Source organism: Octodon degus, unplaced genomic scaffold (genome assembly GCF_000260255.1).
Source record: "Octodon degus isolate 3935 unplaced genomic scaffold, OctDeg1.0 scaffold00038, whole genome shotgun sequence".
NCBI lineage: Eukaryota > Metazoa > Chordata > Mammalia > Rodentia > Octodontidae > Octodon > Octodon degus.
Genome location: NW_004524614.1, coordinates 10,598,314 through 10,613,721, shown reverse-complemented (window position 1 = coordinate 10,613,721; position 15,408 = coordinate 10,598,314). Strand labels below are relative to the sequence as shown.

The window sequence follows — 15,408 nt, the reverse complement described above, 5'->3', positions numbered from 1 at the left end:
TGAAGTACTCTGCTCCATGCTCTTCTTGCCTGCATGGTTTGTGAAGACAAGTCAGCTGTAATTCTGATGGGCTTTCCTTTGAATGTGATCTGCTTCTTTTCTCTAGCTGCTTTCAGTATATTATTCTTGTGCTGAATTTCTGGGATCTTCACTATTATGTGTCTCGTTGTGTTTTTAATTGGGTTGAGGCTACCTGCTGTTCTGTATGCTTTGGTTACCTGAATGTCAGATTGTTTCCTCATATTTGGGAAGTTTTCTGCTATTACTTCTGCCCATATCTTTTAATGTCTTTGTATTGTCTCCTTCTTTCTCACTGATGCCTATTAGTCTTACATTGTTCATCTTTGCATCATCTTACAGGTGATGGATTATTCTTTCCTGCATCCTCATTGGTTTTAAGAGATCTTTCCTTACCTTTTCACTAGCTGCATCAGCGTCTTCAAGATCTGAAACTCTGTCTTCACTTTCACTTACACGGTTTTGCAAGCATGTGATTGAGTTTTTAATTTCCTGTATATGTCTTTGACTCTGCTTCATGCAATCTATTTTTTTCCTGTATTGCTTATTCAAGGAATCCGTCATTTTTCTAATCTGTATATTTTTTTTTATCAATATCTTCTTTAGAAGCAGTTATAAATTCTTTTGCTGCAGTTTTTTTCAGATTGGGTTTCCTCCCTATGTTTCTGTAGTTGATTCTTTACTTCAGATGCTATCAGTTTTGAGAGTTCTTTTTTTTATTTCAGAAAATAATTCCATTCAGAGTTTCTCTATAACTTTCTGCTGTTGCTTATTTGTTATCGACGCTACTAATTCGTACATTTGAGCTGAGCTAGTAGAAAAGAATTCCGTTCTGAGTTCCTCTATGCCTTTCTGCTGTTGCTTATTTACTATTGATGCTTAATTCATACATTTGAGCTGAGCTAGCGTCCTCTGCACTTGTTCTGGTTGGGCATTAGGTTTCCTCCATATGTTTCTGCATTTCATTCTTTACTGCAGATGTTATTAATTCAGTGATTTCTTTTTCATTTCCAATCTGAGTTCCTCTATGCCTTTGTGCAGCTCTTTATTTCAGAAGCCATTGATCCATTGCTTTCAGCTGTGTGATTCCCAATTTGTTCTGTATTATTGCCCTCTGCACTTGTTATGGGTTGGCTTGGGTTCTGAGATTGCATTTTGCTCCTTCTCGTTGTCATTTTGTGTAGCACTGTCTTGTGACCTTTGTTGTAGATCTTTGTTGCAGTTATAACCTCAGCACCTATTGAAGTTCATGTGTAGATCTACAAATTATGGATTTATCCAGCTGTGTCTGGCTTGAGTCTGGCTGCTATGCTCACTTTCTTCCTGTTGCTGCCCTTGTGGGTGAACCTGTTGTGCCCCTTTGGTAAGATGTTCTGCTCCTGGACTAGTTGGATGGTTCTGTCCTCTACACTCTCTGCAGGGATTGCAGCTGTAGCGTTTCACCCCAGGCCTGTATGCCAAGCCTGAGCTGAGTCTGGAGGGGACAAGGTAGAGTAGCGGGGAGAGGCAGCTCTCCAACACACTCACCGGCCCTGGACTAGGACTGGCTCAGGGGGTTCCCAGAACGCAACAGAAATTCCTACTCTGTGGGTAGGATGTAGGGGTGTACTATAGACTGATGGGGCAGGGGGTGTCCCAAGGGGGTGAAAGAGGGTATCACCCATGCTGCACCTAGGCTGGGACCAGCAGGTCATGCCAGGACAGGGAACTGGCAAGGGGGTAGAAGAGGGTCTCATCCAAGCTGCGCATGGGCTGGAACGAGCAGGTCCTGCCAGCCTTTTTTTTTTTTTTTCTTTACAAAATAAAAAAAATCTATGTCATTAAACAACTCTTTAAAATGTTAAGCTAAATAGAACACTGGGTTAAAAATATAAAATCAAAAAATTATCAAGGAGCTTACTAAAAGAAAAGTATAATAAAGTAGTACAAGAACTAATTTCCAAATACTTCACATTTCAAGTATTGAAGTGTATTACTTCATGGAACATGTAATACTTCTATAGCTATTACATTTCAGGAAGAAAGGAGGTTTCATTAGGCTTTCAAAAATATGGTCCACATAAAAAATGTCCACCAAATCAATTTATCTAACTGAAATAGGAAGTACTGCTAAAATTTAGAAACTGACAGATTAAACAATAAAAAAGGCAAAATGGTATAAACTATTTAATATCTAAGAATCCTCCTGGTAAATTGGGAGCAAACAGAAACACCCAAAATAAATAGTATGCTTTCAAACTTTAACTCTGTAATGTCTCCTATACTTAGTATAAGTGAATATTCAACAATCAGAAACTATCAACTCACAAAGTTCCAACTGGGGCACTTATCTACCTCTGTTTTTCTTCTTCTTCAACCCCATTATACTTTTAAAAAAATCTTTAAGGTGGACAACTATAAATTGTAATTCTTTTGAAGACCAGCAAAAAGATTATTCTACAAAGTAGAAAGAAACTAAACATTTGAAATGAATTTAAACTGCAGCTGGAATTTCATGTATGACTAACCTTGAGAGTCAAGAGATCCCCCCCTCAAGGTTCTTATCAATAGGTCAGATAAAAAAGCACACACTAAATAAAACCGAAGGACAAGGAGAGTCAAAACATATGTGATTACAATCTCACACATCCTGCTGGTGTGAAATATGATCCATACACATAACAAATTAGCCGCAATTAGTTCAATAATACCTAAAAGCAGTAATTGTACACATATTTATATAAGAACACCTCATATTTTTAAGAAACTTTTTGTATATTTGGCCGGAATAAATTCCCAAAGCTCTAGTTAACAATGAAACACTTCCCAGAGATACTGACTGAAATAAGCTGATGCACTGTGTCGTAACACTCACTGAAACATAGTAGTTGATGAAACACTAATTTAGATAAGGTTAAAGGAAAAGAAAACAGCAGAATTACCAAAGTAGTTTTAAGTCACTTTATAAAAGGAAAGATGTACTCTGACAGGTCCAAAATATTCAACGACCAAAGAAAAAAAGGTTTAAATTATGTTCAATTATGTTTAAATTATTGTCAGCCTATAAAACAAAAATACTACCTAGACATAACTTTCAATCAAGCAATTGACACAAAATGCCTTTTTCTCAAAGTCTTCAAATCACATCTGAATGTTCAAAAAAAGGAAAAAGAAATGGAAGGTTTACTATAAATCACTAAAACAACTAATTTATTTTTTAGGCAACTTAGTCAATTTATGCCTGGATAAACTAGTAAATTTTTCCCCTTAGAAGAAGTAACATTGCTCTATTAACCACTATGCTATAAACCTGATGAATTTATAAATGATGGAGAGGGTCCAAGAGGACTACTATGGACTGAAAAAGAAACAAAAAAATAATACTGCATTGTTTTTTCCTGGATACAATTCATAATTTTTTTTCTTTGGGGGGGGGTGGAACCAGGGATTGAACTCAGACCCTTGCACTTGCCAGGGAAGCACTTAATTCTACTGAGTCATCTCCCCATCCCCCTGGATACAATTTAAAATGACCAGGTATGCTGCTTTTTTTGGCCCAATTATACTGTCCATAAACCAGCCTACTATATTCTCAGAGAAAAACAAGTATATTATTATCATAACTGTCCCAAAATATATTTACTAGGTGAACAGTACCACTCAATTACAATGAGGACAAGCAGGTATTACATTAAAATTATTCCAATAATTGTAAATAAAAGTATTAGGCTACAATTACATAATTACAGGAAATTTTGAAAACCTCAAGAACATACAGGTGTTCGGTTGAGGGGCCATCATAGTGGCAAGATGAAGTATAATTTCAATAATAATGTGCACTGGTTTCTTTTCTTTCTTTTTCTTTTCTTTTCTTTTCTCTTTTTTTTTTTTTTTTTTGAGACAGGGTCTGGTTGATCTGGACTCATTATATAGCACAGGCTGGCCTAGAACTTGCTGCAATGCTCCTGCCTCAGACTCCCAAGTGCTGGGATTACAGGCACATTTATTACAGCTATTTATTTTGCAGCTGTTTTTTAAAAACCTTAATGTTCAGCACAGAGAAGTATATTCTCTTATTAGGCATCACCTTTTCTACATACAGTACTTTTTTAAAATTTTCTAATTAAGTTTGTTTTTAACTTATACTTACCTAAATTAGGAATCAAGTTCCACAGTCAGAACTTGTTCACAGAGTTACCACAGTAACCATAATAAATAGTAATAAAATACTTACAAATCTACCATCAACAGAAAACAAAAAAGTCTTTAAAATTTAACTTACTTTAGGTTGCTTAATTAAGTCAAGCAAATCCTTTACTTGATGTCGGAGCAGATTTTGACATTTCCACATTTCATTCAATGCTCTGAAAAATGGTAGACATACAAAAAAAATTTAAAATCTTTCCAGAATATTCAGTGCTCAAATTATAAAAGGTGAAGTAAAATTCACAGCACTGAGCAAATAATAAGGTATGGGCAAAAGAAAGCATCAAAAATAACTAACAAAGATAGCAGAGTCAAAGGAAAGAGATGGGGGTTGCATAAAATATGTAAGATCCATCATTAACTGAAGCATATTTGTAGGCTATGGGACAGGAATTCGCTGGAGAGATCGTAGAGTTAACAAACAAACAAAAGAACAGGGTCCTATAGTAGGTGGAACGAAATGGACTAGAACACATAAGCAGGAGAGAAAAGGATACTTTTCCCAAAAACAGGTATCTTATGGTATTTAAATTATAAAGCGTCTGGAATTATTTACGTTGTAAGTGAATATTCTTTTTTTTTTTTTTTAATGTATTTAGTACACGGTCTACAGGGTGTTCATGGTCTTATTACATAGATAGGACTCATAAGTATCCACCTGTTTTCAGTCTCTCAAGTGCTGGATTACAGGTGCACGCCACCACGCCCAATCTCAATGGCTATCTCAGTACGCCCTGGGGATGGGGCTGGCAAGTGAATATTCTTTTTATTTTGTAAAACTCTTACTGTCATCTTAAAGGCTGTACTGTTTCTCAGGCAGAAATTTAAATCTACAAAGAAATTCTACAGGTACTACAGAAATGTAAGTGACAGAGTATTGCAACCATACATTTTGAAATATAAAGACTCCAAAAACAAATATTTTTCCATTTATTTTTAATAATCTACACTTCTGTTAATATACTTTACCACATTCACATAAAACTCTGCTGGGTAACAGTAATAAAATTACAGAAACATATAAAAGCCTTTTTCCAGGATAGAAAAGGGCATCGTTCAGCTTATCTACTGTCTTCTATAAAATCCCTCTTTCCTCAGTACTAAAGATTGAACCCAGGGTCTTCAGACCAACCTATAAGCCCAATTCTTTTTATTTTGAGATAGGCTCTCACTAAATTGCCCTGGCTGACTTCAAACTTGAGATTCTACTGGCTTTCCTCTCCAAGAGCCAGGATTACAGTTTAATGGTTTTTAAATGTCTTTGGATTTTTTTAAATTAAAGAAAATAACTACTTTAAATTTGGAAACTTAAATTTCTTTTAGTAATCACTTCAAAATGGCAATTGTCAAAAAAGTATTAGAATATTTTTATCTTAAAAATTTACTTCAAATTATTAAAGCTTCAGTTTCAGTGACATAATTTATAAATAAACACTGAAAGCAAAATGACTGTTCTCCAGTGGACTATAAAGATCTAAACTTAAAAACAGAGTTATATAATTAATTTTCAAGGAAAGAGTAGTCATTTGTCAAACAACTTCTGAATTATATAGTCATTCTCTCTCCAGTTACTACTTACAACTTCTGAAAGATCTGAATTTTTAAACATGTCTTCACTTTAACAGAAAATTATTTAACCTATTATAGTTACTTATCAATTTAAAGATTCAATCTCAAGCAATTTAAAACCCATTATAAACTATTAAGACAATAGCTAATGTCAAAAGTGATCATCATTGAATAAGAATTCATTTAAATATGTTTAAGAGAACTATCCTCTCAAAAGTTTTAACACAATTATTAAGCAAGAAGTCAACTCATCCTTGTTTACTGCCTTTCCTGTTATTGTTTAGGAAAAAAAAAAAGTACCAGGAGACACAACATTACAATAGGAAGACAAATATCCACTTACGTTATCTGAAAACTCTGATTACAGCCTGGATGCAAATACACTTCTGTTATCTGACATTTTAAAAGGCCAACTAATTCTCTCACTATGGCTTCTCCTTCTTAGTGTACAGCAAATTTGCATCAACCCAAAGAAAAAGAGCTACCTTTGGTTTTCAGTCATAGACCAGTCCAAAGAATCTTTCCTCCAACCTTCCTCTTCCAGCTGAGCAAGTCACCCATCAGACTAAGAAGTACAAAAATGTCTAGATGAGAGCCTACTCAAGGAACTGCCCAAGTTGGGCTCGAACTTGAGATCTTCCTGCCTCAACCTCCCCGAGTGCTAGAATTATATGTACTACCATACCTGGCTCCAAACTGGAAAGTTTTCAGCTTTCCAGTGGCATTATTTTTTAGTATACCTCTTGTAAATTATTGTTTTATTTAAATTTAACCAGATATACTTGTCATTTACATGAAGAGTAACATCCGACATGTTTAGTTTCATAGTTACTATTTAAAACTTTTGTTTATATTACTTTTGTTTTATAGTCTGTTTCTGGTATTAAAGTGTACAGTAATTCCTTCTGTATACCTGGATTTGAAAACTCAAAATGCGAATTCTATTCTTTTAGAGAAGACTTAAATTTTTAATATGGACATCTGACATATGGTGTAATCCAGTGGTGGCGACACGATGACACATGCCACAACAGTCTGCATCAATGAAAGGTCTAAAAGATTCACCATAACTGGTTTAAAAGGTCAATATGTCTGCCCTTGCTCTAATACAATAAAAGAATGTTAAAACACTTAATTAGTCATTACCTGTTTTCTTACATGAAATGTTTTGATAAAGAAATGGTGTGCCAACCACTTAGAACAGTGAGCAATGGAAACTGATCTTGGACACCCTTCTTTCTGGGCCTAAGCATGCAGGGGCTTAGGTGACAAGGAAGATTCCAGGAATTCCTGGAAAGTTCAGACAGAGCCGAAGTGAGCATGCTAGTGAAACATCAGCCTAGATACTACCTACTTAAATTCATACCACCACCATCCCTACAAGTTTATTAGTAATTTTGATAATCCAGTTACTTAGATTTTCAGAAATGTTTGAAATTTTTGCTTTCTGCATACCTTTCCTTACTTCGTTCTAGATTTAATTTTTTCAGAAGAAAAGTTCTTAATTTCAAGTAAGTTCTATAAGTGGCAAATTTTTAACTTTTGCTTGAAAAAAATCTTTATTTCATTTTTAGTCTTAAATAATATGGACTGAGCCAAGAAATACAGTGGCACATTCCTGTAATCTCAGCACTTGGTAGGCTGAAACAGGAAAATCACTGCAACTTTGTGACTAGCCTGGACTATATAGTGAGATCAAGGCCAACCTGAACTACATAGGGAGGCCCTGTCTTAATGGGGGGGGGGAATACTTTCCAACAAATATGTTTCAAATTCCTATATATGAGATATATATCATACCTCATCCAACCTAAGTGGCTAACAGTTGTACCATAAGTTTAAAAAGCCACAAACTATCACAAACAAACAATTTTAGGATGTATTGCAACTGCTAAGAAAAACTGGTCATATAAACAATATAAATTAAATGTAATAATAATACATTTCACTATATGTAGTGAAAAAAAGAATTAGATTTGAAAGCAAACAGAACTAACTTAAATCTTGGCTTTCTCCCCTAGTACTTGTGTAATTTTGAACTAATTATTGTATGAGACATCATGTATAAAACAATATCACTTCAAACTGGAGTATGCCAAATTTTTTCAGTAAAAAGTCAGATGGTAAATATTTTAAGCTTTGTGGACTACAAGCTCTCACTGCAGCTACTTTTCTATTGTATTCCAAAAGCACAGATACTGCATATTCAATGCTTAAAATATAGGCACTATTAAAATATGTAATTTTTAATTAAAATATCAATACCACATATAATTATTTCCAGGTAAAAAAATGAAGCCAAAAGTTCTGTTAAGTAAAAACACATATACAAACTATCCATGGCTCTAATTTCTGAACATTTAAACTAAATGGTTGTAATGATATTTATTGTAAGACTTCCTTTTCTAAGACCTAGAACAAATCTCTAGCTCTAAGTTTCTTAAACCTTAGTATGATTTCATTACATTATCAGTGTAAATCTGGACAGGAAAAAAGTCTTTAAAAAGATTTCACATTAATTAAATCTGATTTATTTTTAAATTCTTCAAACTGCTTAATCAGCCATGTGTAGTGATGCACACCTGTCATCCCAGCAATCCTCCCAACATTCAGGCAAGTTGAGGCCTGAGGATCACTGTGAGTTTGAGGCCAGCCTAAGCTACATAGTGAGCTCAAGGCCAGCCTGGCTGAACTGTCAGACTCTGTCTTAAAAACAAACAAACAAAAAACATATTGCTTAATCTCATGTGGATGACATAATTCAGTATATTTAAAAATATTATGGGCCAGGGAGATGGTTCAGTAGAATAAGCACTTCCCTGGCAAGCACAAGGGCCTGAGTTCAATCCCCAGTTCTGCCAAAAAAAATTTTAAAAAAATAAAAATTAAAAATAAAAACATTGTGTCTTGATCCTGGTGACACAGTTAATATTTTTAACACAATTACTTGTGGTTTCTTTCTACAAAATACAGTACACTACAAAAGATTAAAAAAAGTTTGATATTTGAGACATACTTGACAGCATTTAAATCCAATGTGGCATACAAATAATATAAGCACTTCATCCGTTCTGTAGTTTCCAAATTATGGGGAACCATGTACTGGGCAAAGATCCGTTCAACTAGTAATCTACAAAAAAAAAAGAGAGGCAAATATTAACTCATTTTTTAAAAATGTACTACATTTGTCTATGAAATTGTAAAATACATACAGAGCACATGTCAAAGAGATTCCTACTCTCTTGAAAATTAGATTTTTAAATCAATGCCTTTTTTTCTGCATAACAGGGTCCAGAGAAGGATTTAACTAGATATTTTAAAGTCCTATGCTCAGCTAAAAATACTTCATGAACTTGGGCAAGCAGCATACTGGGGACTCAGTTTTCTTATGTACATAATAAAGGATGTAAAATCTATACAAGGTTCCTCTAAATGCCAAACACTAAATTTCTGTGAAATAAAGACACAAATGGTAGCTAATGCCTATAATCCTAGCATTCTGGGAAGCTGAGGCAAAAGAATTACTAGTTCACATCCAGCCTGGGCAACTTGGCAAGACTGTCTCAAAATAAAAATGAAATGGGCTGAGGATGCAGGAGTGAAAGCCCTGGGTTCAATTCTCAGTGTTATCAGAAACAAAAAGGGGGGGGGGTACAAAGATAATTTTAAGATTCTTTTGGGTTTTCATAGTGCTCATTATAGGAAAAAAGACTTGGTTAAAAGTACTAAGAAAAAAACTCTCCCACCCGCCTATCTTTCTCTCATTTCCTTCAGAAGCCCTGAGCTGTTGCCATACCTGCTGCCCTAGTTCTCCCCAACAAAGAAGGTACCAAGCACCTAGAGCGACCCGTAAGACTAAGGAGATACTGCTTTCATGTAAGAAAGAATTAGAAAGAAAAAGACAAAGGGGAGAAGGAAACATCTTTATCAAATCATAAGGCTAACTTTTGTGTGCTGATATATTCAAAGAATAATTTTATAAGAGTAACTTCCTAAAATTTCTTACCCTTAAATACTGTTTCTAAACAGCTTACATTTTTTACTAAAGTCTATTCCTTTTTTTCTCCCTCTTGCTACAAGCATAATCATTTGGATCCCAATACCTGTCATATCAATTCAGATTATAGACAAGATTTATGGCTCTATGAACTACTAAATGTCTGAAAGTCACACAAAGCCACACTCAGACAACGTATGGGTTGCCTGGGGTTGGGAGCCGCTGCATATGCGTAGAAGGCCAGAAATCAAACTCAGGACTTCACACTTGCCAAGAAGTTGCTGTGCTGCTAAACTACATAACTGATCCAATAATGCAGGGGGGGCGGGGTGAGGGTTTGGTACTAGGACTCAAACTCGGGACCTTGTGCTTGCCAGGTGGGCACTTAGGCCACTGAGCTATTTCCCTGGCCCTAATAATGTGTTTTAATATAAATAAAGGGATGGAGGGGTGTTAACTGGCAATTGAACCCTGAGCATTTACACTGAGCTACATCACCAATCCTTTTTTCATTTTGAAACAGGATCTTGCTAAATTGCCCAGGCTCAGCTTTCCCACAGTGTTGTGATTACAGATGTGATCTCGCTGTGTAGTTCAGGCTCTCCTGGAACTCACAGCAATCTTCCTGTCTCAGCCTGTTGGGATTATAGGTATGTGCCACCATGAGCAGCTCAAATGATTTTTTATTTGTATTCTCACTGGGGATATAGCTCAGCAGCATAGTGCCTGCATGGCCAATATGAGGTCCTGAGTTCGACTTCCAGTACAAAAATAAAATAAAATAATTTGTATTTTCTTTCTAAAATGTAAGGAATGACAACCTTATAACTTATAGTAAAAAAATAAATAAAATTTCTGTGAAAGAAATTTAAAATTGTAACTATGTACATTCCTACTTTTAGACCAGTCCATTCAAAAACAGTATGAAGACAAATATAAGATTTGTTCCTATCCCTAAAGTTATGTGTACATTACTGCTTGGTTTACGGACTGTGGGGAAAGAAACAAGTTTGTCTGTTCACCCTATAGTAAAAAATGAGATAATTTAAAGTTTAAAGAAAATTGTTTGCATAAAGCAAAAGATTAATGTCGTATTAACATCCCATCAACCAATACCTCATTCATATAGATCCCTTAACTTACCGATCGTCAATACTATTTTGGTAATATATGTGTAGCAATTTGTCCTTGATCCATGATATTTGTTTTGCAGCATCTTTCCCAGCTGCTGACTGTAATGCATATTTCTTATAAATCTGGGCAAGTCCCATCATGGCTTCTTTACGGACTCTCCACTTAAAAACAAAAAGTTCCCTTTAGAATATGAAAATGCTTTTATTATGGACATTCAGAAAAATACAGTTTTCAAGTTTTTCATTTCTGTTTACTTTATATAACATTTCTTCAAGCCTCATATACCTCAAATCTCAATTTATAAGTACTATTTATATATGTACTATTTTTATAAAAACATCTCATTTCAAATGAAATACTATTAAGCTTCACATATTAAAAATAAACCCCCACTAATAAGTATTTATTCCTACTTACCCGTTTGTCTAATGTTCTCTCTCTCACAAAATTAAGTAAATGATCATTGACCAGAAGAATATCCTTTTTAGCAGCTGTAACTATAGACACAATAACATCATGTCTGATAGCTTCCTCAGGGTCATGTGATCTCACTTTGAGATACTCTGAAAGGTAAGATTTTTCTTTGATTAAAACAAAAATATTGGTAACTAAAAACATTTGAAAAGGTCATATAAGGTGTCTGAAAATAGGTCATAGAAAACAGAACCTAAGATGGTTCAATATTTCAAGAAAACAAAGAACCAGAAAAATTTAAAAAAGGGAAGAAATGAGAATAAAGGCCAGTTATTCAATCAAAACACAGCAGTTTGTGCAGCTGAACAGTAAAATCCTTTTTCCACTGAGAGAGTTGAGCAATAGTTCCTAACCTCATTATTTAAGGTAATTATATAAACAAAGAGACATATCAATGTTAAACATTTTGTCTTTATTTTCTATATAAATGGATAAAACATCAAAGTCAAGCATTACTACTTTGAATTTTGAATTTCTATCCCATAAATTCAGAAAGCCTAAGTAAAGTCACTGAAAGAAAAAAACTGAAACACTAATTGCCAAGAAATGGGACAAGGAAGATACAAAGGAAGTTCTACTTAACTAAGAAAGGTCCAAGGGAAGACATGAAATGAAGCACATTTAAAAGTTATGAGTAAGACGTTCTGGTTAGGTGTAGTGGTACATGTCTGTAATCTAGCACTTGGAAGCCTGAAGCAGGACTGCTGAGAGTTGCAGGCAAGCCTAGGCTACAAAGTAAGTTCAAGGCCAGCCTGAACTATGTAACCAAACCTTCTCCCTCCAAAAATAGTTTATTTTCTTCTCCTTATCCTTCTTTCTTTTTTTGGTACTGGAAATCAAACTCAAGACCTTGCACTTGTCAGGCAGGCACTGTGCTGCTGAACTATATACCCAGGCCAGAAAAGTTTCTTAAAATCAAAACATGGTGGTTACTCATGACAATGTGCAAGATGGAAATTTAACACAATTAATAATGAAATCTAGGGCCTGGGGAGATAGCTCAGTAGAATAAGCGGCTGCCTGACAAATACAGGGTCCTGAGTTCAATCCTGAAATTACTAGGCATATAAGAAACAAAAAATAAGTGATCATAGCGAAAGAGATGAACTGTCATAAAAATTCTGGCAGATGAAGGATAGGTAAATGCTAACACAGAACAGGAAGAGAAGGGAAATTCAAATGTGAAAAAAAAAATCAATAAACTGATTTTCATAGTTGAACCCAAAAATACGTTAAAATTTCCAAGCACCAAGTGAAAGGAGATATAATGCTGACAGCTGAAACAAAAAGTGAACAGAAATTTCCATGAATGTATAGGTGGCCATCATTTTTTGAGTTGTCCTTTGACTTCGCCTACCCTTGCACAACACTATAAATCTCCAAAGAAAAGAACACCTGAAAGTATGAAGATACTAGCTGTTAAACAACTTTTTTCAAAATTTACAAAGCTTAGACCATCTGGTGACACCCAAATAACATATAAACATGTAGTGTTTCTCCTTATTCTAGTAACTGGTATTTCTTATTCTACTCCTGTCCATCTACTAATAGGAAACATACACATTTCTGGAAAGTTTAACTTGTAGAAAATTAACTATAAGAATTACAGGCACTAACACTTGAAGATCAAGCAAGGTAAACTGCAAGGTTCCAGCTACAGAAAAAATAAAAAGACACAAGCCCTCAATGCTGAAGACCTCACAATGAATGGAGCCTTCATGCACACTGTCCCTCTATACCCATTTTCCCTCCTTTTATTATAGATAGCTATGTTAGGTAGAAATATGGGAAGACCTGGCTGGACTCTGGAGAAGTCAAAGCAGAAAATAACTGTGGGTAGAAGTGTGCATACAAGGCCAGCCTTCAAGAAAAGAAGAACTACTCACTCATATACCTCTGTTAGGGATGAACAGCATTGACTGATATTCTGAGTAGGCATCAATCACAATGTGGTGGAGGACCAAACCTCCTTAACCCAGCCCTTCCAGAAAAGGATTTGTCTGCCCTTGTGCATCTGCTATGTGACTTGTTTCCCCATTTCATCCCCATTTAATCAGTATTACCCAAGCAACTATACTTGTTGTAATCTTATTGGTTCACCATAGTCTTGTGCCACCTCAATACACCTTGTGATTTCCCTTTGAATCAATATTGCCTAAGTGACTATACTTGTATTCTTACTGATTACGGTTCTATCCTACTTTGAACCTATCCTTTTGAGAAGCAGGATTGGTGGGCAACCCACTTTCCAGACCCCTTCTGTCCCTCTCAGAAGCTTTCTTTCTCTCAATAAATTCTTCCTATCATTAACCTCTATCGTTCCTAGAATTCATTCCTCAATTTTAGAGAATACAAACTCTGTGTTTCAGACATTTAGCAGGTTGGGAGCTATATTTCCCTTCTATAACTTTATGACCTGTTGCATTACCTATTTCACCAAGAGAGTCTTTTGGGATGAGGCAGAGTGCCAGCCTTGGCAACACACACACTAACATGGAGGTGCAGAGTCGTCCCCCCATATTCTCAGGACCTCAATCCTCGAATGATCTGATTTTCTCCCTAACCCTTGTCTCCAGAGTTTCCTGAGTACTTAACTTTTTGAGCAGCAAGTGAGGCTTGGGTCCTACAACAGAGAGTAGGGAGAACACTACATCTTTCAGAGTTCCTTTTTAGTTAACCCCAAAGAGTCTATTAGGAAATCACACAATGTAACATGCTATAACATTAAATATTCAATGAAACAACTTATACGCTGCCTTTAAGTAAAATAAAACATTTAAAGCAAAGTTAAAGACTAAAAATGTAACGAAGTGCTTCATATCTAAACTGTAGATATAAACCTCAAAAAACTCAAAGATTTTTAGATGAATCAAAAAAATCAAAACTACTATACACAGGGCCGGCCAGAGAGCTCAGCAGATTAAAGCGCCTGCTTAGGCAGGCACAGTGACTGAGGTTCCACCCAGCTTGCTGGGCCAGCCCTGCCACTGGGACAGGATTGAGACTGGGCATGGTGGCACATACCTGTACTCTCAGTGCTTGGGAGGCTGAAAACAGGAGGTTCACTACGAGTCTGATCTGTGTAGTGAGGCCCTGTAGACACTGTACTAAATACATAAAAACTACTACATATTATTTTTAAAACCCTATATTAATATCTGAGTATGGAAAAATATTTTTAAATTTTTATACTTCAAAAAAATCTAAATATTTACAAAAATACAATGAATTAAGGAAAACACAATGAAACCAATTTTTAAAAGATGTATAAGATTTAAATACATAATAAAAGCTACATGTCATTATTACTGTGCTGATTCGGCCATAATAATAATAATAATACAATTACTTCTCAAATCAATATTTGAGAAACATGCAGAGGCAACCGTCAATATATAACCATATCTAAACAGGTACACATTAAAAATATAGCACTGCATCATAAACTAGTTACATTTTGTTTCTCTTCATATTATAGTTAGGTCAGTAGTATTACTTTTCATTTGTATTAAGTAAATTATGTTACAAATTTTATGAGAATTACAAATAAGTAGGATTGTCAATTGTTTGTTTAAAAAGAAAGGCACTGCCAAGCATCCTGGTCCACATCAGTAATCTAAGCACTGAGGAAGGTGAGGCAGGAGAGCCCCAAGTTTGAGCATAGTCTAGACTACACAGTAAGATCTTATCTCAAAAAGAAAAAAAGGAAAAGGAAGGGGAAAAAAGGCACTGGTAAAAATGCACAGATGAGACTGAAAACCAACCACTACAGTTCAAGGTTCACACGAAGAAAGGGAAGTGATCACAATAATCAGAAATCAAGGAAAAGACCCGGAGCGCAGGCCCGGGAGTGAGTGAGACGACCCAGGCCGCAGGATCCTGAACAGACCAGAGCGCAGGCCGGCAAGTGAGTGAGAAGACCGAGGCCGCGGGATCCTGAACAGACCCGGAGCGCAGGCCCGGCGAATGAGTGAGACGACCCAGGCCGCGGGGTCCTGAACAGACCCGGAGCGCAGGCCGGCGAGTGAGTG

General features: G+C 35.6%; 1 protein-coding gene across 6 annotated transcripts in view; it reads right to left on the bottom strand.

Moving 5' to 3' along the window:
- Pds5b (PDS5 cohesin associated factor B) overlaps positions 1-15,408 on the bottom strand; it is a 263,841-nt gene that overhangs the window by 113,077 nt on the left and 135,356 nt on the right. For all 6 annotated transcript variants that reach the window (XM_004631069.2, XM_023715069.1, XM_023715073.1 and 3 more), the window contains exons 11-14: positions 11,321-11,466; positions 10,913-11,064; positions 8,789-8,902; positions 4,280-4,361 (exon numbers count right to left, since the gene is read on the bottom strand). In XM_004631069.2, the coding sequence (XP_004631126.1) occupies positions 4,280-4,361; positions 8,789-8,902; positions 10,913-11,064; positions 11,321-11,466 (494 nt within the window). The remainder of the gene's footprint in view (positions 1-4,279; positions 4,362-8,788; positions 8,903-10,912; positions 11,065-11,320; positions 11,467-15,408) is intronic.